A 23609-nucleotide genomic window follows, 5' to 3' on the forward strand; every position below is an offset into this window, starting at 1 on the left:
GACAGGCGGTGGCAGCTGCAAGCAGTGGAGCTTGGCTTGCTGGTGGCAAAGCTGTGGCTGACACAGCAGCCTGCAGCGATGGTGAGGATCAGGGCCGGCAGCCAGGCAGCCCGGGTTCCAGCACGGACTCCGCCACTGCCTGTCTGGGGACCTTGCACAAGCTGATTCTCCGTTCTTCAGTTCTCATCTCTAAGTGGTGGTCGTCATGGTGCCTTCCCCATAGGGGGGTTAGGAAGATGGATTGAGTTAACGTGCACGGAGCCTGTTACTAACGCTTTATGGAACAGGTGTAGGTGACGTGGCAGAGCCTTGGCAGGAAAAGCCACGCCCCCCACACACACCCCGCCCTGCCGAGTCTCAGGCCCCCTGCTCCCTGGGTCCCACCCACTGGTCTATCAGATAACGAGGTTGGCCAAGTCACTCCAGATCTGGCCACCTTTACTTTCCTGTGAACCCTGGGGCTCAGTCTATGTGTGTGAGACCCAGCAATGGGCTGGGGCAATCCTACCAGCCTGGTAGAGCTGCCTTGAGCAACGTAGTGCAGCCATTGGTGATCTGAACTCGACCATGGCGGAGCATTTATCCCATGGAAACCTGGCAGGTGCTGCAAGGTGGGCCTTGCCCACCCCACTCCATCACACCAGTGCTGTTGGTCCTTACACTGTGCTTGCTATGATGGGACCACCCCTCCGAAGGCAGCATCAACTGATTGGACAAAGAGTCACAGGCCCCAGTCACAAAGTCGGCTCCAGCCTAGGCAGCCCCGCCTGCTCGGGCACACACAGGGTGGGCAGCATAGCATGCATGCATGGGCAGAGCCCCTGTCTGTCTGCCAGGCTCTCGATGCTGGAGCCTAGCAGATCTGGGAATGGAATTCCTGTTAGGCCACACTGTGGCACAGTGGGTTAAGCCACAGTGGGTTAAGCAGCTCTCTGCTAATGCGCCTGGAAAAGCAGCAGAGGAGGGCATAAGTGCTTGGGCCCCTGCACCCATGTGGGAGACCCAGAGAAAGCTCCTGGCTTCTGGCTTCAGACCAACCCATTTCTAGCCATTATGGCCATTTGGGGAGTAAACCAGCAGATGGAAGCTCTCTCTCTTTCTCTCTAATTCTGACTTTCAAATAGATAAATACATTTTTTTAAAAAAAAGTTTTTATTGGGTATAGTGGGTAAAGCCACCAGCTACAATGCTGGCATCCCATATGGGCACTGGTTCAAATCCCAGCTGCTCCACTTCCAATCCCGCTCCATGACCATGGCCTGGGAAAGCAGCAGAAGATGGCCCAAGTCCTTGGGCTTCTGCCACCCACGTGGGAGACCTGGATGAAACTCCTGGCTCCTGGCACAGCCCTGGCTGTTGCAGTCACTTGGGGAAGTGAACCAGCAGATGGAAGAGCTCTCTCTCCCTCCCTCTCCCTCATTCAAATAAGTAATGTTTAAAAAAGCTTTTATGTATTTGAAAGACAGACACAAAGAGAGACAGAGCTCTCCCATCTGCTGGTTCACTCCCCGAATGCCCACAATAGCTGAGGCTGGGCCAGCCCTAACCAGGAGCCCAGAGCTCAGTGTGGGTCTCCCACGTGGGTGGCAGGGACTCAAATACTTGGCATCACCTGCTGCTTTCCCGAGTGTGCACTGGCCCGGAGCTGGATCGCAAGCAGCGCTGCGACTCAACGCGGGCTCTCTGACGTGGGATGCGGGCGACCCAAGCGGCACCTTCACCACTGGGCTGAACACCCACCCCTCCAGCTCAGTTTTCTCATTTTTACAAGAGGGACAGCCCTGCCTTGGCGCCATGGTTTCAAGGATTAAATGAGACCATCAGCAAAGTGATGTGGATCCCGCAGCTGGGGCCTGGCCCTGAGAAGCGGTGCCTCAGAGGTGAGCTGAGGCCCTTGTCACGACCTCCTCCCCCAGCACCTGGGCTTCGCCCACCTCTCCCTGTCGGTTTTGACAGCAAAGGGCCCGCTGAGAGGCTGAGGACAACAGAAACAGGCCGTTCCGTTTCCAGCCTTTATGAAAATTAATAACATTAATAGCTCAGACATATACATACACACACATCGCTATGTACACAGTCATTAAGTTATTAATTAGTCTCTGTATAAAACGTGTCTGCATTAGTGTTCTGGGCTAGGTCCCAGCAGTCCTTGGCATATTCACAGTAGCAGCCCCAGGGCTTGGTCCCGAGGGCAGGCGGAGGGGAGCCAGCGATGGCCCTTCAGGGAGCACCGGCGGTGTCCTGGGTCGCTCGCTCTGGAGTCTTCTGTTCCCTTCGGGCACCTGCAGGCCAGCTGCTCAGCGAGTGTACAAACAGGTACTGGTCCCTTGTGTGGCCTGGGGACCCAGGCCCTCTGCGTGGTGGCTTTGGGCAGCCCAAGAGGCCCTAGAGGATGCTGGCCAGCTCTGTGGAGTCTGTGTCAGAGCAGCCGGAGCTGCTGGCTTCGTCCCTGCAAGAGTCCAAGGGGACAGCTTGGAGGAAGGGCCCTGCACCCCGCCCGCACTCTGCACCTGCTCCTTCCTGGCAAACTAGCGGCCCTATAGGTGGAGCCAGCTGCTGGATCAGGGAACCCACAGGACACCTGAGGTTGGTTCCTGCCCCCTCATAGCCCAGACACCGCTGGCCACTAAAAGGGCTGGCTGATGGGGCTGGCACGAGGAGTCACTCCACCCTGCCCTCTGTTCCCCCAGAAGGCAGGGCTCAGGCCACCCCCGTGGTCCTGCATGCAGGGGGGTAGTAAACGGTGCAGGCTCTGCAGCCAGATCAGTGGGCACAAAGCCCAGCTCCACCCCTTGCCAGCCAGGCCCTCACCCCTCCTAGCCAAACCTCAGTTTCCTCATCTGCAGAGTGCGACTCCAGGAGACACTGACACACTCCCCAGCCCTGGTCTGTCCCCACCCAGCCTCACAGGGAAGGCGGTCCCGAGGTCATTCAGCCACAGGGAGCCACCCTGCAGGGGGACGGATGATGGGCGAGGCCTGGGTTAGCTCCTGAGGGAGCAGACTGCCAGAAAGGAGCGAGCCTCACCCTTCCCAGATCTCTCGCCTCCTTCTCACTCCTCCGAGCCGCTCCCACTAGAGGGCCCTCAGCCCTGCAGCCGGGGCCCCTGGCCATAATGCTGGCGCCTGTGTGGTTTGCACTTTGCAACCTCCAGAATCATGGGCTAAATAAACAAACCTCTCTTCTTTACCAAGTAGCCCGACTCGGGTATTTGTGTCACAGCCTCTCAAAATGGACTAGAATATTCTATAAAACCTGAGCTCCTTGCAGGCAGGGCATTTCATTTGTGTGGTTCCCGAGCGCGAGCTGTGAACCCTCTTGGCACAGAGCCTGGCTCGTGGCTAAGCATCGGGGCTGCCGGGGAGAGGCCTGGGGGCTTGGCTGGGGAGCTGTCACCTCAGAGCCTGCAGCGCCTTCTTGTTCTGCCGCCGCCTGTCCTCGTCGATGGGGTAGAGCTTGAAGAGCAGCAGGCCCACCAGGATGAGGGCTATGGGCGTCATGGTCACCAGCATGTTCAGCGTAAACTTGACGCGCCTCGGCTGGGAGCAGCCGCGTGTCTGGTACCCAGCAAAGCTGTGGGATCCGGTGGGGGAGGGGAGCAGTGAGGCTACGGGCCTGGCGCAGGGTGGGGAGGCTCCGGCCAGAGCCCCAGCCCAGGTGGCACCCCCACTCACTCGAGGCTTAGGGTGGAGATACCCAGCGACACGCCGGAGGCGAACTTAGTGAAGAAGACGTAGAAGGAGAAGAAGATGGGCTCGGTGCCCTGGGAGCGGGGCTGCTTCAGGTGGAAGTCATCAATAACGTCAGGCAGCATGGACCTGAGAGGGCCATTGGCAGCCATGAGGACCCCTCCCCCTGCACCCTCAGGCCCCGCCCTCACCCACCCCCAACACATGGCCGCTGTAAGTGCTCTGCTAAGGCAGTGCAGCACAGGTCAGATTATAGCTCCCTCTGCCCACCCTGGTGCACAGTTCACAACCCCTACAACCGTACGGGGCACACCCTGCCCATCCCCAACCTGGATCCACAGAATGGCCTGTGATAGAAGCCCCCACGGAGCTTCAGAATTGGGGAGTGGGGCACTGGGGAAGAAGCCCAGGTGGGTCTGTGTTTACCTACCAAGGTAGTAAGAAGGCAGCTGCCACACTGACGCCAGCTGCCACGGCCACCACATATGTGACGATTAGGTTACTCTCCCTGACGGCCACCAAGATGAGAAATGGCACTGCTGACTAGGGGAGGGAGTGCGGGAAGGCGGGTCAGCTGGGAGACTCCCCCTGGGAACCCCCAACTCAACCCAGGCCCCGCCCCCCTCTGCCTCACTCACTGAGATCCCCACATATACGGCCGTCTTCTTGCCAAACCGGGTCAGGAACCACTGCCAGATGGGAATGGTGAAGGTGGCCGAGAGCTGCGGATGGACAGAGGCTAAGGGAGGCTGGTCTGAGCCGCAGACCCCCTCCAGTGCTGCCCAGGAGCCACCAGGTAACACCCTCCGGGCGTGCCTGCTGACTCCCCGGGGTGCGGTCCCGCCCTGCCTTTCCCACGCCTCTGGGCACACAGCTCCGTTGGGTTCTTGGCACCAAGACCTTTGCTCTTCTGTGCTCTCAACTAGAACATCCAACCCCAGACTCCTCCTTCCCAGGTTCTACCTATGCAGCTGGAGCTCAGGTCCAACCCCACTCCCCTAGGACTTGGATCAGTCTGAGAATCATTTCCCACTGCCCAGAGAACCATCCCATCGGGGCCCGTGCCACTTCCACCCAGGGCTGCCTGCCCCCTGGGGCCCGCACGCACCATGATGGCCAGGAGTAGGTTCTGGAATTCATTGCGGAAGCCTAAGGAGTATGTGCAAAACAGAGCAAAGTTCCCCTCCACCAGCTGGGGGTGCACAAGGAGAAGGAAACACACAAAGTGAGGTCAGGGCTGAGCCTCCCAACACTGCCCCCCCCCATCCATCCCTCAGCTCAGTCACAGCCTGAGCCACTCCCATTCCCATCACATGCCCCGCCCCCTAAGGCGGGGCAGCACAGCTCCCTTTCCCCCCTCACCATGAAAGCCAGGGAGGTGAAGAGGAAGCCAGCGATAAGCTTGACATACGGGCCATGGCTCATGACCAGCCGGAGGCCCCGGAAGAAGGACATGGGCTCAGTCTGCTGGGCCTCACAGGGTTCTGGGGACAAGAGGTGACAGTGAGGAGAGAGTGGAGATCTGCCTCCCCCAGAGCCCAAGGGCCAGGCTGAAAGACACAGCCACCCCACGCTGGGCCTGGTACCCCTGCCCCAGGGCCCTCCTACCTCGCTGCTCCCGCACGCCCAGGATCAGGATGACAGCACAGATGACATAGATGGAGGCGATGACCCCTGCTGCCAGCAGGTACGCATTTTGCTATAAAGGAGGTGCAGGTGACACAGAGAGAGTCAGGCTGCTCACGTCCCAGCAGCCCCTCTCCCAGCAGCCTCACGCTATGATCTTAGGCTGGGCTCTATTCCCCTGAGGGTCTCGCTGTCTCCCTGTGTGAAATGGGAGACTCATCCGGGGCTTGCCGTTGTCTCGAATGGAGAAAACGCTAAGCCAGGCCGTGGAGCGAGAAGGGGCTGCGGTTGGAATCTTCCCAAATCTCTGCAATTCGTTAGCTCCGTGACCCTGGGTGAATGATTCGGCCTGTCTAAGCTTCGCTTTCCTTACGTGCAAAGTGGACGTACGGGGCCTATGACAAACGCCCACCAAGCACAGACACGAGCTAGCAAGCTAGCGTTACTATCTTTAGGGCGGGACCGCCTCGCTCCTCATCTCCCCCAGTCCCTGCCCTGCCAGGGGCCTCACCGTTTCTCTGAGCGAGGTGGTGCTGTGCGTCCAGTTGGCACTTTCCAAGGCCACTGCAGAGCCATTGGGCTCCTGGAGACAAGGCGAATTCACTTTGCCCACAATTTGCCCCTGGATTGCTGTGCCCAGCACTGTGCCCAGCACCTCCACTGTCATCCCTGGGCAATGAAAAGGAGGTCTTTTGGAGGGGCCTCCTGGCCTGCGGGCCTAAGGAGGGAGGCTGGATGCATGAGAGCCCAGCTCTAGCTCCAGGTAGGGTGGGGATGGGTGGTTGGGGCAGACGCCACGGTGGCCTGAACTCATGGCCTTGTTCTGTGTGACCTCTGGTTAGTCCCTGCACCTCTCTGGTTCTCACCTGAGCAACAAAAGGATCAAGTTATTTTTCAGATCGCTTCGCACCCACACCTAAGAGCAGAGCAAAGAGCTGGGCCCACAGGGAAAGAATCGTGGCCGGAGGGTCGGGGAGCGGAGGGGCCCAGGGTCTCTGGGGGGTGGGATCAGGTGGGCTGGGGGAGACTTACGGTAGGCGGTGGCTGAATCCCGCTCGCTCTGCTCTACGCTGATGAACATGGTGAGAGCCGAGTAGGGGACGTGGAAACACTGGCATGGGAGAGAAGCCGTTGGCCGGTCAGGTGGAGGCAGCCGGGGGCACCACCCGTGAGGCCCTGGGGACTGCCCTCGCCCCTGCCCCCAGAGCTGCGCTGGGAAGGGGCCCGCACTCACCGTGACCAGTGTCTCAAAGAGGCAATAGAAAAGCAGGTACCAAAGGGTCTGGCCCTGTGGGAAGTCGGGCACGAACCAGATGAGGAAGTAGGCAATGATGGCCAAGGGCGTGGAGAAGATGATCCTGGGGAAGGGCTGGGTCTGAGTGCGGCTGGGGGCCAGGGTCCTGGAAGCCAGGCCCAGCTGGACTGCCTGCACCCCGGGGTGCCTGCCAGCAGGAAAGCTGCTCCCCCTCGAATCCACCTGCTAGGGCCTCTGGGAAGAAGCTGATGGCCACACCTAGAAGGGCAGACTGGCCCTGGCTCCTGCCCTGAAATCCTGAGCGTGGAAGGTGAGAAGCCAGACCCCGAGTCTCCTGAGGGCGCCACAGGGAGGGGCCTCCTACGGGCTGGAGGTGGGGGCCCAGGCCTCAGGTGGTAGGGCAGGGGGCTGGGAGCAGGAGCAGCCCCCAATACCTTCTCACACGTGCACATGCTCCACCTGCACACACACGCATGCACACACATGAATATACACCCAGGGAAGCTGGGGGTGAGCAGAACTCCAGGTGAAGGATGATGGAGGAGCCAGGTGAGAGGACAGGGCCCAGTGCTGGAACTGTAAAGCCAGCAAATGTCTGCCTCCCGCGTGCGTGGCCCACACCGTCACTAATGGTCAGACCTCTGGACGGACTCACTTCGTGGCTTCAGTACATAAAGGCAGCAGAGAACACGTGGTAAAAGCAAGGCCTTTTGAGCCACAACTCAGAGATCCAATTCTGGCTCTGCCAACTACAAACCACTTCTTTGAGGCTCGTTTGCTCATCCATAAAACACGGATAGCGATAGCACATATCTTACATTCAATGTTTACTCAGGAAAAACGTCTTAGGTGCTGGGCCTGATTCTAGCCACTTAGGACATAGCCATGAACAAAGCAGGAAAAAAAATCCACTGCCCTGGTGAACCACACATTCAGGTTGGCGAACAGAAAATAATAATCAAAGATTAAAGACAGAGACATCATTCAGCCATACGAAGGAACAAAACTGACACCTGCCACAAGGTGGATAAACCTGGAGGGTGCTGTGCTGCATGAACTTAGCCAGACACAATGACCACTACTGTAGGATTTCACCTGCATAAGGGACCAAGAGCAGTCAAGTTCATAGAGACAGAGAGTGGACCGGTGGTTGCCGGGGGCTGGGGGCTGGGGAGGAATGGAGCGTTAGCCTTTAGTGGGCACAGAGGTCCAGTCTGAAAAGATGGAAGAGTATCAGAGATGGAAGGTGGTGACTGTTGCAAAACAGCAGACTTGGGGCCTGTGTTGTGATGCAGAGAGTTAAGCTACTGCCTATGATGCTGGCATCCCCTATCGAAGTGCTGGTTGAAGTCCAGGCTGCTCTGCTTCTGACCCAACTTCCTGCTATGCACCTGGGAAGGCAGCAGAGGATGGCCCAAGAGTTTGGGATCCTGCAACTCACATGGGAGACCTGAATGAAGCTCCTGGCTCAGGCCTGGTCCAGACCTGGCAACTTGGATAATGAACTAGTAGGTGAAAGATCTCTCTTTCCCTCCCTGTTTTCCTTCTCTCTAGCTCTGCCTTTCAAGTTAAGTAAAATAAAAACCTTTTTTAAAATGTGGATGGACTTAATGATACTGAACTAACCACATACTCAAATGTTTAAGGTGGTAAGTTTTATCTTATATATGCCATAGTTAAAAAGTTATGTTTAGGGGCATAACGGTTTAAGCCAACACCTGCGATGCTAACATCCCACATGGACACCAGTTCGCATCCTGGTTGCTCCACTTCTGATCTAGCTCCCCTGCTAATGCACCTGGAAAGCAGTAGAAGATGGCCCAAGTGCTTTGGCCCCTGTACCCATGTGGGAGATCCAGAAGAAGCTCCTGGCTCCTGGCTTCAGTCTGGCCCAACCCCAGCTATTGCAGCCATTTGAGGAGTGAACTAGCAGATGGAAGATCTTTCTCTCTGTGTGTCTCTCCCTCTCTCTGTAACTCTACCTTTCAAATAAATAAATAAATAAATCTTTTTAAAATATTAAATAGATTTTTAAATTTATTTGCGAGGTCGAGAGACAGAGAGAGCATTTTTATCTGCAAGCCCATTCCCCAAATGTTTGCAACACCCTCAAGTCGGGTGGGACGGTGCCAAAGCTAAGAGCTGGGAACTCAACTCAGGTCTCCCACATGGGTGGCAAGAATCCAATCACTCAAGTCACCAACACTACTTCCCAGGGGCTGTACCAGCAGGAAGCTGGAGTCAGGAGCCAGAGCCAAGCATCAGATCCAGGCTCTGATATGTGGTGCAAGTATCCCAACCAGTGTCCTGACCATTAGACAAAACACCCACCCCAATACATATCAGACGGAGCTTTTTAAAAAATTTTAGGATGAGGCTGGCGCCGCGGCTCACTAGGCTAATCCTCCGCCTTGCAGCGCCGGCACACCAGGTTCTAGTCCCGGTCGGGGTGCCGGATTCTGTCCCGGTTGCCCCTCTTCCAGGCCAGCTCTCTGCTGTGGCCAGGGAGGGCAGTGGAGGATGGCCCAAGTGCTTGGGCCCTGCACCCCATGGGAGACCAGGAGAAGTACCTGGCTCCTGCCATCAGATCAGCGCAGTGAGCTGGCCACAGCGCACTGGCCACGGCGGCCATTGGAGGGTGAACCAATGGCAAAGGAAGACCTTTCTCTCTGTCTCTCTCTCTCACTGTCCACTCTGCCTGTCAAAAAAATAAAAATAAAAAAATTTTTTAGGATGAGACAGATAGTGCCCATCAGCTGGTTTGCTCTCCAAATGCTCACTGTGGCTGGAGCTTGCCGCCAGGCCAGAGTCGGGAGTCTAGAATTTAATCCAAGTCTCCCACATGGGTGGCAGGACCCCAACTACTTGAGCCATCACTGCTGTCTCCCATGGTGCACATTAGCAGGAAGCTGGGAGCAGGTTCGGAGCCAGGACTTGAAGCCAGGCACGCCTCTATGAGATGTGAGCATCTTAACCACTAGACCAACGAATGCCCCTTACAGTTTTTTTAGAAGGTTACATAACATGCTGGAAGGTGATAAATGCTATAGAGAAAATAAATAATATGGGCTACAGGAGATTAGAAATGAGACTGGGATACAATTCCCATCCGGGAGAGCAAGGTAGGCCTCAGTGAGAAGGTGACAACCACCAATCTCGAATGCAAGGAAGACGTAAGGCTTGCAAACATCTGAGATAAGAGTATGTCAGGCAAGGGGAATGGTCAGTGCAAAAGTCCTGAGGCAGATGTATGTCCAGCAGGTCCAAGAAAGGCCAGGGCCCAGAACACAGTGAGCAAGAGAGATGGAATTAGGAGATGAGGTCAGAGAAGAAACAGGACACCGCAGAGGCCATGGTAAGCACTTTGGTCCTGCTTCATAGAGGAGAAGTCATTTTGAGAAGTCAGCAAACACTCAGATGTCAAAAAGTATGGGCCCGGCACTGTGGCATAGTGGGCTAAGCCTCTGCCTGTGGTTCCAGCATCCTATTTGGGCACCAGTTCAAGTCTCAGCTGTTCCACTTCTGATCCAGCTCTCTCCTATGGCCTGGGAAAGCAGAAGATGGCCCAACTCCTTGGGCCCCTGCACCCATGAGGGAGACCAGGAAGAAGTTCCAGGTTCCTGGCTTCGGATCAGCCCAGCTCTTGAGGCCATTTGGGGAGTGAACCAATGGATGGAAGATCTTTCTCTCTGTCACTCCATCTTTCTGTCTGTAGCTCTACCTCTCAAATAAACAGATAAAATCTTACGAAAAGAGAAGTACTCAGGACACCGAGTGCCGGCTGTGATGCTCACGTCAGGAGAGTTCATCAGGACAGCTGCCCTCCGGGTAACTAGGACAGGCCCTGGCCAGGGCAACTGCAAGCGCAGCAATCAGAAATCAGGCCTGAAGCCCAGCCTGCTGGAGCCTGGCCTGCTGCCCCTGCTGCCACACCCTGGCCCGCTCAGGCGGTGCGGGAGCTCCAGGAGTCATTGCTGCAGTCTCTCCAGTTTGAAGCAGAGGATTTCAATGCAGACTTAGAAGAGGGGCTGCCCTGAGGACTGAGAGGAGAGGGGTCACCCAGCTCACGGACCCTGTCAGGCCCAGCCCGCCTCTTCCTATCGTGGAAAGAAATGGAGTGCTGGGTGCTCTTGGCCTGGGAGGGGCCCAGGTCCTAATCACGGGGTGGATGAGGAGGTCCCACACACAGCCCCTGAGCTCTCAAGCGCCGTCAGCATGTACTCAGACAAGGGCAAGGCCATGCACACAGACACCTGCTGAATCCAACACCAGTGCGGAAGCCCCCAGCCACTTCCCCAAGCTGGGTGCCACACCTGCCTGGCAGGAGTCCCAGGGATCCTCCCCAAGTCCCACAGGGACGGACTGCTAGGCTCTCCTCCCTGCTGCGTCCCTGCCTCCCCAGTCCACGTGTCTCCCCAGAGAGCAAGGGTCCCCGGCAGCCTTGATCTGATACTCCATCCTTAGCTGAGCAGTGCTGCCACCGTGAGGAGCCCAATGGGACAGGGAGCTGCTGCTGGACTGAGCTGGCCCAGAAGCTGCCTCCCATTGGCTGGGCCTCATGAGGAGATGTGGCAGCAGGGCCCCGCCTTCCACGGGCTGCCAAGGAGGTGGGCAAGGGGCCAAGTCTCAGGGCTGGCGCTCGGGGAGCCCGGAGCAGCCGATCCAGGTAAGGCAGGCTGTCCTGCCTCTGGCTCTGAAACCAGGATCAAAGGCTACAACCTGGGCTTAGGCCAGGGGCTGGCAGGACCGGGGTAGGTGGAGGAGGGGGGAACCTCGTGGGAAAGGAAGCTGTGGAGGAGCAGGGGCTGCGGGAAAAGCTTTGAAGGCCGGAGACCAGGTAGGGGCGCCCCTGGGGCAGGAAGGCGCCCACTTGGGCCTGGATGGGCTGGAGATGAAAGGGGCACGGCCCCCTCCACCCGAAGCAGGATGTCCTGGGGAGAAGCAGAGCCCCGCCTAACAGCCTGTGCCATGGGTCTCCCTGGCTGTCTCATCTAGGGCACCCCCCACTGGCCCCAGAGCCTGGGGCTGAGTGGTGCTGGCTTTGTTCAAAGGGCAAACAGAGTTCACATCACCCAAGGTGCCAGAGGTTACCCCATTCCCAGGATTATCCCAGCCCCTGTCCCCCAGGAAACAACCTGAAGGGATGCCAAATTATATACTACTTAATGGGTGCCAGGCACTGTTCTCAGTACTTTATACATAAAAAAAAATTCATCCTCACCACAACCCCATAATTATTATCTGCACATTACAGCTGAAGAAACTTGAGGCCCAGGGATGTTAAGTGGCTCACTCAAGGTTGCATAGCTGGGAGCAGTGAAGCTGGGATTCAAAGCCAGGCAGGTTGGTTCCAGAGGGCAACCTCTCAGCTGCTAGGTTGGAATTCCGCTCCAGCAAGGGCAGGGCGTGGACCTCAGGGAGCAGCGGGCTGGACTGGCAGGTGAGGCTTCAGCTGGGGTTCCGACACCCCACCTTCCCCCCACCCCCACCCCATGCTTTGACATCACTGCATCAGAAGCTCTCCCTCAACCCTGGGATAAGCCAGATGCAAGGACCAAAGGGTGGATATGCCGGAAGTCCCGTCTCCGGCCACCTCGAAGCAGTCCCTTCCACTCACCAGGGCATGAGGCGGCCCAGGCGGGTCCAGGAGGATTTGCTAATGCAGAAGCCCACCAGAGGGTCCGTGAAGGCATCCCAGGCTCGGCCCACGAACAAGATGATGGAGGCAGAGAAAGGGTCCACCTGGGAAGGGAAGAGGCAAAAGAATCCTCCCTCAGCCTTCCAGTCACTCAACTCTCGCTGGGAGGCAGAGGCACAGGGCTTGCTCTTGGGCCTCCACCACCTTCCCCGGGCTGGCTAAGCACAATCAATCGTTAACAGGTCTCCCATCACAGCAGCCCTAGGGCCTCCTTAGGGGCGTTTGCAGATCTCTTCCCCTCCCTATCCACTGGAATGAATCCAGAATCACTTGCTTCCCTCCCTCTCACAGTCCAGAGACACTGATCATCTGATCTCAGAGAGGGTACCCCCTGGGTGGCCACGTGGGTCTCAGTTTCCTCATCTGTATAATGGAAGTTATGATCTTTATCTTACAATCCGAGTCCATCTCAGATGCAGAAAAACAAGTCTCTAGATGCTTTTTAAACAGCAGCCTGTGGCTGACCATTCAAGCTCACCATGCCCCTGTCCCCCAAAGACAGATTCTCTGGACCCCTCCTCCTCCACCAAGACCCTGCTATTCTATGGGAAACTGGCAGCCCCTCCCACCCTGCAGTGTCCCCAGCAGAGCCCCTCCACCAAAGCCAATAAAACAGCCTGCAGCTCCTCATATTTCACTCCTCTCGGGGACCAGCCCAGGGGAGTTACTTGAAAACCAGCTGCTGAATGAAGCTATTTGTCCCTTCTGGGCTCAGTGTTCCCCACCTGTAAGTGGATACAACCAAGCCGTCTGCTTGCCAAATCACTTGCTACAAAGAAAAGATGGCCCAAGCGGGAGCCTTGGTAGCCATGGCTACACAGCCTCCCACTCCCCCATCCAGACAGGGCAAATTCCCGGGATGCCAGGCTGCTGGCCAAGACCTCCCAAAGTACAGAAGAGCCCTGCTTCAGCCCAAGGAGCCCTCCCTGTCAAAGACCCCCTGGACCAGGGCACTGTGACTTAGCCCAGCGCTTGAAAGCCCCACCACCCACCAACAGGCCTCTGCTCCGCAGGTGAGGGGTGGGACCCACCTTCTCCCCACACTTGAGCAGGGCCAGCTTCCTGTCTCGCAGCCAGGGACATGGTGTGCCAGCCTGGTGTAAGAACAGCATCACCGGCAGGTCCCACTCTCCCCTCCACAATCGACTGTCTTGCAGGGAGTCGTCAGACCTTTCCCGCTCAGACACGTGGGGCACCTGGGCTCCTCTCCTGGGTACTTCCTACAGCCCTCTTACTGCTCAGCCACTGTGATGCACAGCAGAGTAGGGATTCCTGGTTCCATTTCACAGATGGGGAAAACTGAGTGAACCCACCCAGGGCTGCCTCATCTCTCCCATCTCCGCATGCCGGAGGAGCTCTGGAAAGCTCAAGCTACTCACCTGAGCCACATCCAGCAGGTATATCTGTAGGAAGAAGCCCAGGGCACAGCCTGTCACCTGGTAAGGGGCGCCTCCAACTGCATAGCAGAGCTTGTTGCAAACGGACAACTGCTGTTTCTTCTTTGGTTCCTTCTGGAAAGAAGAGGAAAAAGTGAAAAGGGGCTCAAAACGCAGCTCCCTATCTTGGAAGGATCCCTCCAGCCAGTTCTGCCTTGCTCTGTTGCCACGCAGGGAGTTCTCGCCTCCCACAAGAAAAGAAAGAGGTACTCTCTGTTCTTAGGAACCAGGAATGGGAGTTCTGACCCCCCGACGAAACTGCCAGCTAAACCGCCGTCTCCCTCGGACTCAGGAAATGGGTCAGGCCACCATCGTTAGAGAACTCCCGGGCCTCAGCCCTGTTCCTTCCCAAGTTCCAGAGGGGAACAAGCTCCAGCAGCGGACCTGTCCCCACCCGGCACCAGCTGCCACAACCTGAAAATCCTCTTGCTGCCAAGAGCTGCCTGAGCCCAGCCCAGGCTCCCGCCCTAGCTGAGGCTGGGACCCACCTGCCTACTGGGTGAGAGCTCGGGAGAGCTGCAGGGGCTCTTCCCAGCTGGCTGCAGGCCCAGCTGTTCCTTCCATCTGTCCCAGCGTGTCCCTGGGCCCCGTAGGCAGTCAGAGTTCCAGGCAAACCCAGGAACTGTCCTGCCCCTGGCTCCCTGCCTGCACCCCTTCTCCCCCTGCCCCCCACCCCACTTCCCAGGGGACCTTGGAGAGGTGAGGAAAGGCGCCTCCAGGTACAGGACTGGCCCCTCTCCGGGTGAGGCTGGGGTTGCTCAGAGAAAGTAGAGATTACTCATGCATAGTAACAGTGTAATTGCTCACCCCAGCTCCTTCCAAGATCAGTTAATAAAATTAAAAGGGAAAAAAAGTGATCACCTCCCAAGCAGGCAGATATTGCCTCTGAGCCCTCCCTGGGGCCGCCTGTTTTCATTCGGTCAATGAATAGGTCCAGGGGGCAGGCAACCGGGCTGGCGGGGCAGAACGCGCGCCTGCATACACTCACACGCTGACGCCGCCGGCGAAACGCGGCTCCTTTAAGAGCTGAGCCCTTGTTCTTATGAATGAACTTGAGCGGCCCTCACGGCGGAGTTGAGGCGCGAGAGTAGGCTGGTGGGGTGGGGGCAGGAGGAGAGATGGGGGAACCGAGGGGGACTATCCGAGCTCTCAGGGTCTCTCCCGCTTCCCAGGCGGCAAACCGGAGCCGCCCAGCGCGCAGGAAGCAGAGCCCGCTCGGCAGAGCCGGGCATCGCGTGGAGCTGCCGACGGAGCCGCTCCGCGCAACATGCGGAGCCCCGGAGAGCAAAAGCGGGAGCCCGCGCCCAGACCACCTCCGTCACTGCATAGCCCCCGGCTAACCCCACTGCCCCAGGACCAGGCCTGCGCCCGCCCTTACGCCCCGATCCCAGCCTGCCCACACCCCCGGCCCTCCCTCTCACCTTCACCTGCGCGGGGCGCTCACTGGCTTGGATGATGCCGGTGGGCAACAGCCCCGCCGCGGAGCCGCTCTCGGCACCTTCTCCTTTGGCCATGTCCCGCGGGCCACGCCGCCTGGGACGGGGATCCCGGGATGCTCGTCTGCGCTAACGGCCTCCGTGGCCTCTGGGCTCCGGTCGTAGCAGCCGCGGCCACGGTCGACGCGCACTAAGAGGAACCGGCAGGCAGGGCAGGCACACACACACTCCCTGCACACCCCCTGCGTGCCTCTTAAAGGTTCGGCCCCGCCCCTCTCGGCCAATCCTCGAGGCCGGCTACCCCGCCTCCAGCCAATCACCCTCGCCCGCCAGCCCTCTCTCCAGCCCCACCCGTCCGGCGGCGCCTGCTGCTTAGCCACGTTCCCCAAGGCCCGGAACCGGCATCCGGCTGCGAGCGCCTGAAACCGAGGGGACGGCTGCGAGACCCACCTGACGCGCGCGAGGGAACTGAGGCCCGAGGCTGAAAGAGACCTGCCTGCCCAGCGTCCTCCAGAGTGAGCTGAGCCTGCAGTCCACGACTTCGGACTCCCCAACCCCTCCAGACCCAAGACAGGTGGGGACCAGGGAGTCTGCCGTCCCGTCCCCGTTAGAATCTGGGGACGGTTCTCCGCTCCCTTTACCCCAGGCTTGAAGGAGGCGAGCTGACACTTTCCCTACTGCTGCCCCTCTCTCGACCTCCTCCCCCAAACCGGCCATTCCCTCTTCTTGTCATGAGCATCTATGGGGCCCTCCTAGATCGGGGTGGAGGGGTGGTGGTGAAATGAATCCACTTGGTCGCTGACACTGCAGCCGCCGCCTCCACCGCCGCCGCCAGAGAGTTCCCAAGTGGTGGAGAGGACTGTAACGGCGGCCTTTTAAGGAGAGCTTCCCCCGTGCTACACATGACCTCACAGGGTGCCCACAACCACCATACGAGGGCGGTACTATTATTATCCCCCATTAACGGCCCAGGAGATGGAGAGCCCAAACAGCTGGTCTGTGGCAAAGCCAGGACTGGAAGTATCCAAGTCCAGAGCCTTTGCACTTGGCAGCCCTGCTGTTTCTCCGCAGAAACTAGAGGAGGCTTTACCGTGTGTGTGGATTCTCCCCGCCCCCTACTCTCCAGCATGAAGCCCCCTGGGATATGTTGGGGCTAACACAGGTCAAGGAAAGGATTGAGAAACACTACTGCATCATCTGGACCTCGAAAGGGGTGGCACATTGGAATGGAGACCAGCCACTGATGCCAAAGAAGATCTGTCTTTCCTTGGGTCCCAGGCACTCAGAGCTCTGTTAGTGGCCAGTTGGGTCTGCTTTGTGAAGAGGCCCGGGACCTCTCAGAAGCCACTCACCTCTGTCCCTGTGAGTCCCGATGCCAGGCTTCTTTTTCCTTTCTTCAAATCTCTGGTGGCGGGGAGGAAAGATGAACCTTGGTTGCCCCAAAACCAGCCACACCGAACACCCTTGTGTGCCCTAGAAAGTCCCATCTGGGCACACAGCTCTTGAGCACTGCTGAGTGGAGGTGAGCCAAAGCCAGGCAGTTGAATACCAGGCAAAGGGCAAGGCCCAGCCCCCGCGGCTCTACTGTAACCTGTGTGGCAGTGAGCCCTAAAATCCTCACTCCCATGGAGTCACAGTGCTTCCCAAGGGATCCAGATCCCCCTGCCGGACCTGCAACAGCTCCTGGAAGATAGGAACCATGTCTTTTTCACTTCTGAATCCTCACCTGGGACCTGGGACCTGGGACTGGAGCAGGAGTAATGAATCTGTGTTCAGTGAGTGAATGTTTGGACTCCCTCAGGTACAGGCACCAGAGGAGCCCTTTGGGGCTCTATGTGCTAGCTCTATGTGCTAGCTGTGTGGTTGATGGTAGGCAGCCCAGTCAACCTCCCTGTGTGTAAAATGAGCATATCAACAGTGTCACCCTAATGGGGTTGTTTGGGGGAAAAAACAAGAAAATGCACAGGAAGCATTTAGCACAAGTGCCTGGGAGCTGAGGCCAGGCTGGTCCCCCTCCTGGCCTGATTCCAGTCTGTCAGTGTAGCAACGCAAGATTCCAGATATGGCCTGACCAAGCCAGCACAATAGGCCTATTATTTCCCCCAGTCTGGACACGACACATTGTTAATGCAGCCTAAGACTGCTGGGCTTCAGAGCTTTCTCTCCCATGATTAGTTCCCATCAGGTTATGGTCAACTAAATCATTCAGATTCTTTTCACCGGAGCTGGGGTCAAGTCAGGCCTCTCCCCCTTCCCTTGCTTTGTGTAATGTCTTGAAGCCAAGGCCCAACAATGTCCAATGTCATCTTGCTCGTTCCAGCCTGCTGAAATTGTTTTGAATGCTGGTTCTGTTGCCCACTGTTTTCTCTCTCAATGTAGTTCCAGCCTGCCCCTTGCAGCTCCACCTGCGCAGTCGGTCAGCACAGAACCCCATAACACACCGTTATGTGTTACCTTTGGTCTCTGTGAACACTATCGGGGCACTGCTAATACAGCAATTTGCAATGATTGAGCACCCACTGTGAGCTGGGCACGGTTTGCGCTAAGTGCTGTGCATATATCATAACATTCACTCCTTAAAACACCACTGGAAAAGGGTTTTTAATTTAATTTAATCTTATTTTTTTTGACAGGCAGAGTTAGACAGTGAGACAGAGAGAGACAGAGAGAAAGGTCTTCCTTTGACGTTGGTTCACCCCCCAAGTGGCAGCTACGGTCAGTGGCGCTGCGCTGACTCAAAGCCAGGAGCCAGGTGCTTTTCCTGGTCTCCCATGAGGGTGCAGGGCCCAAGGACTTGGGCCATCCTCCATTGCACTCCCGGGCCACAGCAGAGAGCTGGCCTGGAAGAGGGGCAACCGGGACAGAATCCGGTGCCCCGACTGGGACTAGAACCTGGGGTGCCGGCACCGCAGGCGGAGGATTAGCCTAGTGAGCCATGACGCCGGCCTGGAAAAGGTTGTTTTTAATACCCCCACCTTATAGATGGAAAGCCTGAGACCAAGAGAAGCAAAGCAGAGGTTAAACTTCATAAACCCAGAGTCAGACCCCTTTTTCTGATGAAGAGAATGGCCGGCCATAGGCTTGTCATTTAGCAATGTAATCCTTCAGTGCCTGCAGCCCAACCACAGAAGACCCCACTGTCCCATCCCTATCCCCATCCTCCTTGCCACCTCCTTACCCAAAGCCAGTGGGGGCCTTGCTGAGGCTCCCCAGTCTGTGATGGTCAAAGGGTAACCCCACAGGTACTTACTGGCCTCAGGAGCCTGGAAGGAAGCCTGGGCCCATTCTTCCATACAATATTCTATTCATTAGAGCAGCAGTAAGAACAAGGGCTTGCCCCTGAGGGGCAGTCAGCACCCCCTTCTGTGGCAGGACCGCCCCTCAGCCGTCTCTGACCCTTGCTGGGTCCGGCCCAGCCTCATGGTAGAAGACAAACCTTAAGAGCTCTTCTTGTCGCTGTCCACAGTCTGTGTCCCCCAGGGCACCAAGCCCAGCCTGGCGGCTTTTTCCTTTGCCATCACATACCCGCTGCATGGCTGCCAAGGGGGCCCCCTGGACCCTCCGAGCTTCCTGGGTGGCCTAGCAGCAGAGTTAAGGGCAAGGATCCCAGAGGCAGGTTACGCGGCTCCATCGCCTGTCACCACCATGACAGTTCCCTCTTGGCAAGCCATGAATCTCTCTGAACCTCTGGTCCCAACTGTGAATTGGGGGTGAAAACCAAACCTTTCTAGTAGAGTTGGCTTGAGGACGAAGTGGGGCGCTCAGAGCAGTGCTTGGCACACAGATCTTCATGACTATTATTGTTATTAGAACCCAAGGCCATTTTGGTCAGGGGGAGAAAACTCACACCAAGGGTTAGGGGCTAACTTTATGTCTGGTGACGCAAAATGCTATTTCTAGAATAGCAGGGTGCTGCTGAGGCAGGATGACTAGGTGGAGCTGCTGGAGTGTTGGTGCTAGGAGATTGTTGATGACTGAATGTGTTGCCAGATGCCAGTGTTGCTAGGTGGGGTGAGGCGAGCTCATCCAGTGGTGAGATCTAGACTTTCGGGAAAAAGTAGGAGGCAAGCCCATGCCCTGGCGGCACCCACATGGCTCAGTAGCAAATAGCAAATGCCATAACCAAATCTGGGGTTAGGAGGCTCCAAGGGAATGGGCAACTGAAGAGGTAAGGTCTAGGCGGAGCCCGGAGCCAGGGCTTCCTGGAATAGCCGCTATGATGAGAATGCCTCACCTCTTCCCATCTTACACCTTTGTTTGCCCTATGGGGAGTAAGCAGGGCAAAAATTAGGATTGGAGGGACTCTTGAGGGTCCCGAAAGAGTCTTGTTGGGAGGAAGTATCTGAGGGCCCTTAAAGCCACTAGAGGCTGCTCGTTCCTGCCTGGATGTTGGTTGGGCAATTGCGAGGCAAGAGAGGCCTCGAGGCTGACCCATCTGATCTCACAAGCTGTGGAGCATTCCCAAGGGAGACTCCCTGTGCTGAGCTTCGGGACGGAGCTGGGTGGTGGGTCTGACTTCTGAGCCTTCGTTCTCAGGGGGTTGAGGAGCACGGGGAGTGCCCAGAGAGCCCTTGAGACAGCTGGTACCTTGCCACCAGTGACAGCCAGTGTGCCAGCATCTTCTCACCCTACACTCCTCCAAGTTCAAGGTCCTGCTTGGAAGAGACAGCCCTACTTCCTCAGGAAGGCTCTGACCCCTGAGAAGAGGTAAGAATTACAGGGTGGAAGAAACTGGGTGATGTCAGCCTTGGCTCAAAGAGCCACGCTGTCCCGGCCATGGAATCATACACAAAGGGCACCCCAGGGGTTGGACAAAGCTCCCAGGTGGCCCCAGGGCCCAGTAGGTCAGGTAAGGTGTTCCTTGGGCAAGAGCCCAGTGTCTGGCCTCAGCAGAGAGGGTGGGGACTGATGCCTGAGCAATACCTCTCCCTTCCTGGCTGGCCAGAACTCTGCCCTCCTCATGCTCACCCCATGTCCCTTCAAGAAAGCCCTGCCTTGGTCTACTGGCCTTGAGCCTCTCAGAGTTGGAAGGGTCTTTCAGAGTAAGAGAGTTGCTGGCCTTGGGCCGAGGTGGCAGAAGCAGAACCTGCTCAGGTCCCCTTGGAGTCCTGCCCTCACTTGGCGCCTCCTTCTACTCATCTGCATGAAAAGCATTCTGGGCGACTCGCTGTTAACGTGATGGCTGCCTCTGCCTGCACTCTGGCTAGGCCAAGCTCTCTGGCTGGCTCCAGATCTGCATGGTAGTGCCGTGATCACAGACTGATTAAGAGTCACAGATAACAGAATAGCCAGGATGGTTAAACAGTCTGGGCCTGGAGTCAGGCTCCCAAGTTTAAATACAGTTCTGTCTATAGCTAACTGTGCGACCTTGGGCATGTCACTTCCCTCCTGTGATCCTCATCTAATCTGTAATCATGCCTCCTCACGCTATCCTGAAGACACAGGGAGACAATGTGTGTGTGCGAAACAACCTTTACAGTTGGCTCTTGACGAATATTAATTTACTTCCTTTATCCCTTCCTTCGGACTGGCAGGCTATATGACAATGGGAAAACAAGCTTCTTACCTCGTTCTGAGATTAAAAACTTAAAACACAGGAGCCTTATCCTTAAATACAAAAGCATGCTTATAAAGGAAGCCTTGTCATTGCATTACCTGGGCTTACTCTGGGCCTCCCCAGCAGCTCAGAGATGAACCGGGCAGAGGTCCTCTTGTCCTTTGGTAGAGGGGAGAGAGTGGGGTGACGTCTAGTCTTGGAGACAAATACAGGCAGAATGTCACAAAATGATGTGGCTGATGCCTCCTAGAGATCTGTCTACGTGCACAGCGGAGAACAGATTCCGTTAGAGGGGTGGAGGTCGGGGAAGGCCTCACAGAGCAGGGGAGGATGGAGCCAAGTTTGGAGGAGTGAGTAGGGAGGGGCACAGCACAGACGGTGGAGAGGAGAATGGTGGGTGCAGAACCAGGGAGCTGCTTGCGCTGGCTGGGTGTAAATGGAAATTGGTAGGCGCCGGGGCTGAGAAGCGAGGAGATCTCACATTCACATTGGGACGATAGTGGGCAGCCACTGAAAGGATTCCCAGCACACTAGGAAATTGACTACATCCCTGCTGTATAACAAAGACGCCGTGAGGGACAGGCATTTGGCACAGTGGGTTAAGCTGCCACTTACAATGCCAGCATCCCTTATGAGAGTGCTAGTTCGGGTCCCAGCTGGTTCACTTTGATCCAGCTAATGCGGGAAGGCTCAAGTATTTGGGCCTCTGCTACCCATGTGGGAGCTCCTGGCTTTGGCCTGGTGCAGACCTGGCTGTTGCAGCCATCTGGGAAGTGAACTAGCAGATGGGAGATCTGGCTTTCTCTGTCTCTCCCTCTCTGCCTTTCAAATAAATAAATCTTAAAAAAAAAAAAAATAAGAAGAATACTGAGAGAGATGGGTGTTGTGACAGAGTGGGGGTTAAGCTGCTACTTGGAATGCCCACATCCCGTATCAGAATGCCTGGGATCAAGTCCCATCTCCACCTCAAATCCAGCATCCTGTTCATGTGTGTCCTGGGAGGCAGCAGGTGATGGCTCAAGTACTTGGGTCCCTGCCACCCACGTGGCAGACCCGAATGGAGTTGCAGGCTCCTGGCTTTGTCCTGGCATGCCTTAGCTGTTGCAGACATTTGGGGAATGAACTAATGGATTGAAGATATTTCTCTGTCTCTCTCTCTCTCTCTCTCTGCCTTTCAAATAAATCTGAACATTGTTTTAAAAAGACACTGCTACTTGTCATCCCAGACCTCCATCCCATCCCCAGTGGCCTGTGGCAGTGACGCCTCCCGGCTCCCCTCTGATCCCATCTCCAACAACGATCGGCCAGATTTTTAAAAACTCAAATAAGACCATTTTATCCCCCTGTTTAAAAGCTACCTGTTACTTGCATTTGATAAATTCTTCATTTTCAAGAAATTCCAAAGCTACTTTTATTAGTTTGGGGTGTGCCCCACAGGAATAAAAAACAATGGGAAGAGGTAGGTCCCACCCCCACCCCCAGGAACAGCCCGGGTGGTGGTGGGGAGGCCACCTAAGGGCAAAAAAGCATGAAAGGACGAAAGGGACCTGCTGCAGGCTCAGGGCTACAGGGACTCCACCAGCGCTGGGACCTGGGAAGAAACGCAGACATGGTGTGTGTGTGTGTGTGTGTGTGTGTGTGTGTGTCCAAGGGAGGGGCAAGAGTCTGGGGCCTGAAGCCACACAGCTGCTCAGGTTCCTCTTCTCCTTGGCCTTTTTCGGCCTCTGCAGCGTGATCTCCAAGTCCCTCTGCTTGCAGGCGGCAGCAGCAAGCCCGTCGTCCTAACCGAGCCGCTCTGCTTTTTCAGTTTCTCTGGCAGGCAAGCTCATGCTGGTTCCTACAGGCTGCGGAGATGGTGGCGGCTCCAGCCTGCCTCCATTGACTGCCCTTGTTCTCTCCGCCATTGCAGGCCTCCATGCATATTTGGTGAATAAAAGGATAGGTGAGCAAAGGGGCCATCAGTAATAATCCTTTCCGCTAAGTTTCTGGGTCTGGGGCTCCAAAGCACCACCTGAGTTCCTTTCTAAGAGAAGTGAGACCAGAGAGGGAAAGGGACTTGCCCAAGGTCACAGAGAAAGTCAACAGCTGTAGAACTTGGCCTCCAACCCCACTGGAGTTCTGAGAGGTTGCCCTTGCAGAGAAACACAGGCTGTGTTTTGCCTGGTCTCTGAGGCCCAGGATGGGCCCTGCAGACTGGGGCTAGAAGGCCCACAGGGAGCCCCTTTCCCCCAAACACCAGGTCCTGTCTCCTCCTGCCAGGGATTGGTTGGGAGCTGGAATCCCCTCTCCTCAGCTTGCAGTCTGGCCTCCTCCTTGGGACTGCTAGGCCCTGGGCTGGCTGTAGGGTGTAGGCCACCTACTGGGCTGGACCACAGTTGGGAGCTAAGATAAGATCTGTGCTAGATTCTAGACTTTGAGCTGGGCTCTGAGCTGGATGCTGGGTGGCTTGCACTCTAGACTTCAGGCTTAGCTTTGGTGTGAATTCCAGGCTCAGCGCATCTGGGGTTCTCTGGGTTCTGGGTCTATAAGCTGGGCTTTGCTCTAAGTCCTGAGCTCTGCTCTTTGTCTCTGGGTAGAATTTGAGCCTCAACCGAGTTAGGCTCCAAGTTGTACAGTCTGGAGTCTTTGGTTCTGTTGATTCTGAATTGAACTTTGATGAGCGTTGGCCTGGCTCAGGCTTTGGGTTCTGGGTTGTATTGTGAGACCTTGGATGGGTCTTGAGCTCTGGGCTCCAGATGTAGCCTTGGGGGCTGGACACTGGGCTGGGCTCTGTTCTAGACCTCAGTTCTAGATGGTCTCAGAACTCTGGGCTTCTGTGGGCGGGAGTGGGTGGGTGGGGTGTCACAGAAGAGAGAGGAGTGACTTGCTGAGGCTCTCTCTTTCCCCAACTCCTCTTCCTGGGAGCTTTGCTC

General features: G+C 56.7%; 1 protein-coding gene across 2 annotated transcripts; it reads right to left on the reverse strand.

Annotated features, from left to right (window-relative positions):
• Positions 1-1998: 1998 nt before the first annotated feature.
• Positions 1999-21960, reverse strand: MFSD2A (MFSD2 lysolipid transporter A, lysophospholipid). 2 transcript variants are annotated; one of them, XM_051856649.2, is made up of 14 exons: positions 15126-21960; positions 13648-13776; positions 12188-12312; positions 6550-6673; positions 6348-6426; positions 5827-5984; positions 5298-5388; positions 5052-5173; positions 4798-4881; positions 4328-4411; positions 4120-4232; positions 3675-3818; positions 3397-3573; positions 1999-2449 (listed from the first exon to the last, which is right to left on the reverse strand). In XM_051856649.2, the coding sequence occupies exons 1-14, from the start codon at positions 15216-15218 to the stop codon at positions 2386-2388; spliced, it is 1587 nt and encodes a 528-aa protein (XP_051712609.1). In that variant the 5' UTR covers positions 15219-21960; the 3' UTR covers positions 1999-2385. The 2 variants fall into 2 exon arrangements, with proteins under 2 accessions (XP_051712609.1, XP_051712608.1); XM_051856648.2 differs by having other exon boundaries at positions 13648-13779.
• Positions 21961-23609: the final 1649 nt, after the last annotated feature.

This window comes from Oryctolagus cuniculus, chromosome 7 (genome assembly GCF_964237555.1).
Source record: "Oryctolagus cuniculus chromosome 7, mOryCun1.1, whole genome shotgun sequence".
NCBI classification, from domain to species: Eukaryota; Metazoa; Chordata; class Mammalia; order Lagomorpha; family Leporidae; genus Oryctolagus; species Oryctolagus cuniculus.

Coding starts and splice junctions, on each gene's coding strand:
- MFSD2A (XM_051856648.2), bottom strand. CDS start 15,218: ATGGCCAAAGGAGAAGGTGCCGAGAGCGGCTCCGCGGCGGGGCTGTTG. Junction 12,313..13,647: donor ACCTGCTGGATGTGGCTCAG/GTGAGTAGCTTG, acceptor TTCCCTTCCCAG/GTGGACCCTTTCTCTGCCTC. Junction 2,450..3,396: donor AAGGCGCTGCAGGCTCTGAG/GTGACAGCTCCC, acceptor GGACTCTTGCAG/GGACGAAGCCAGCAGCTCCG.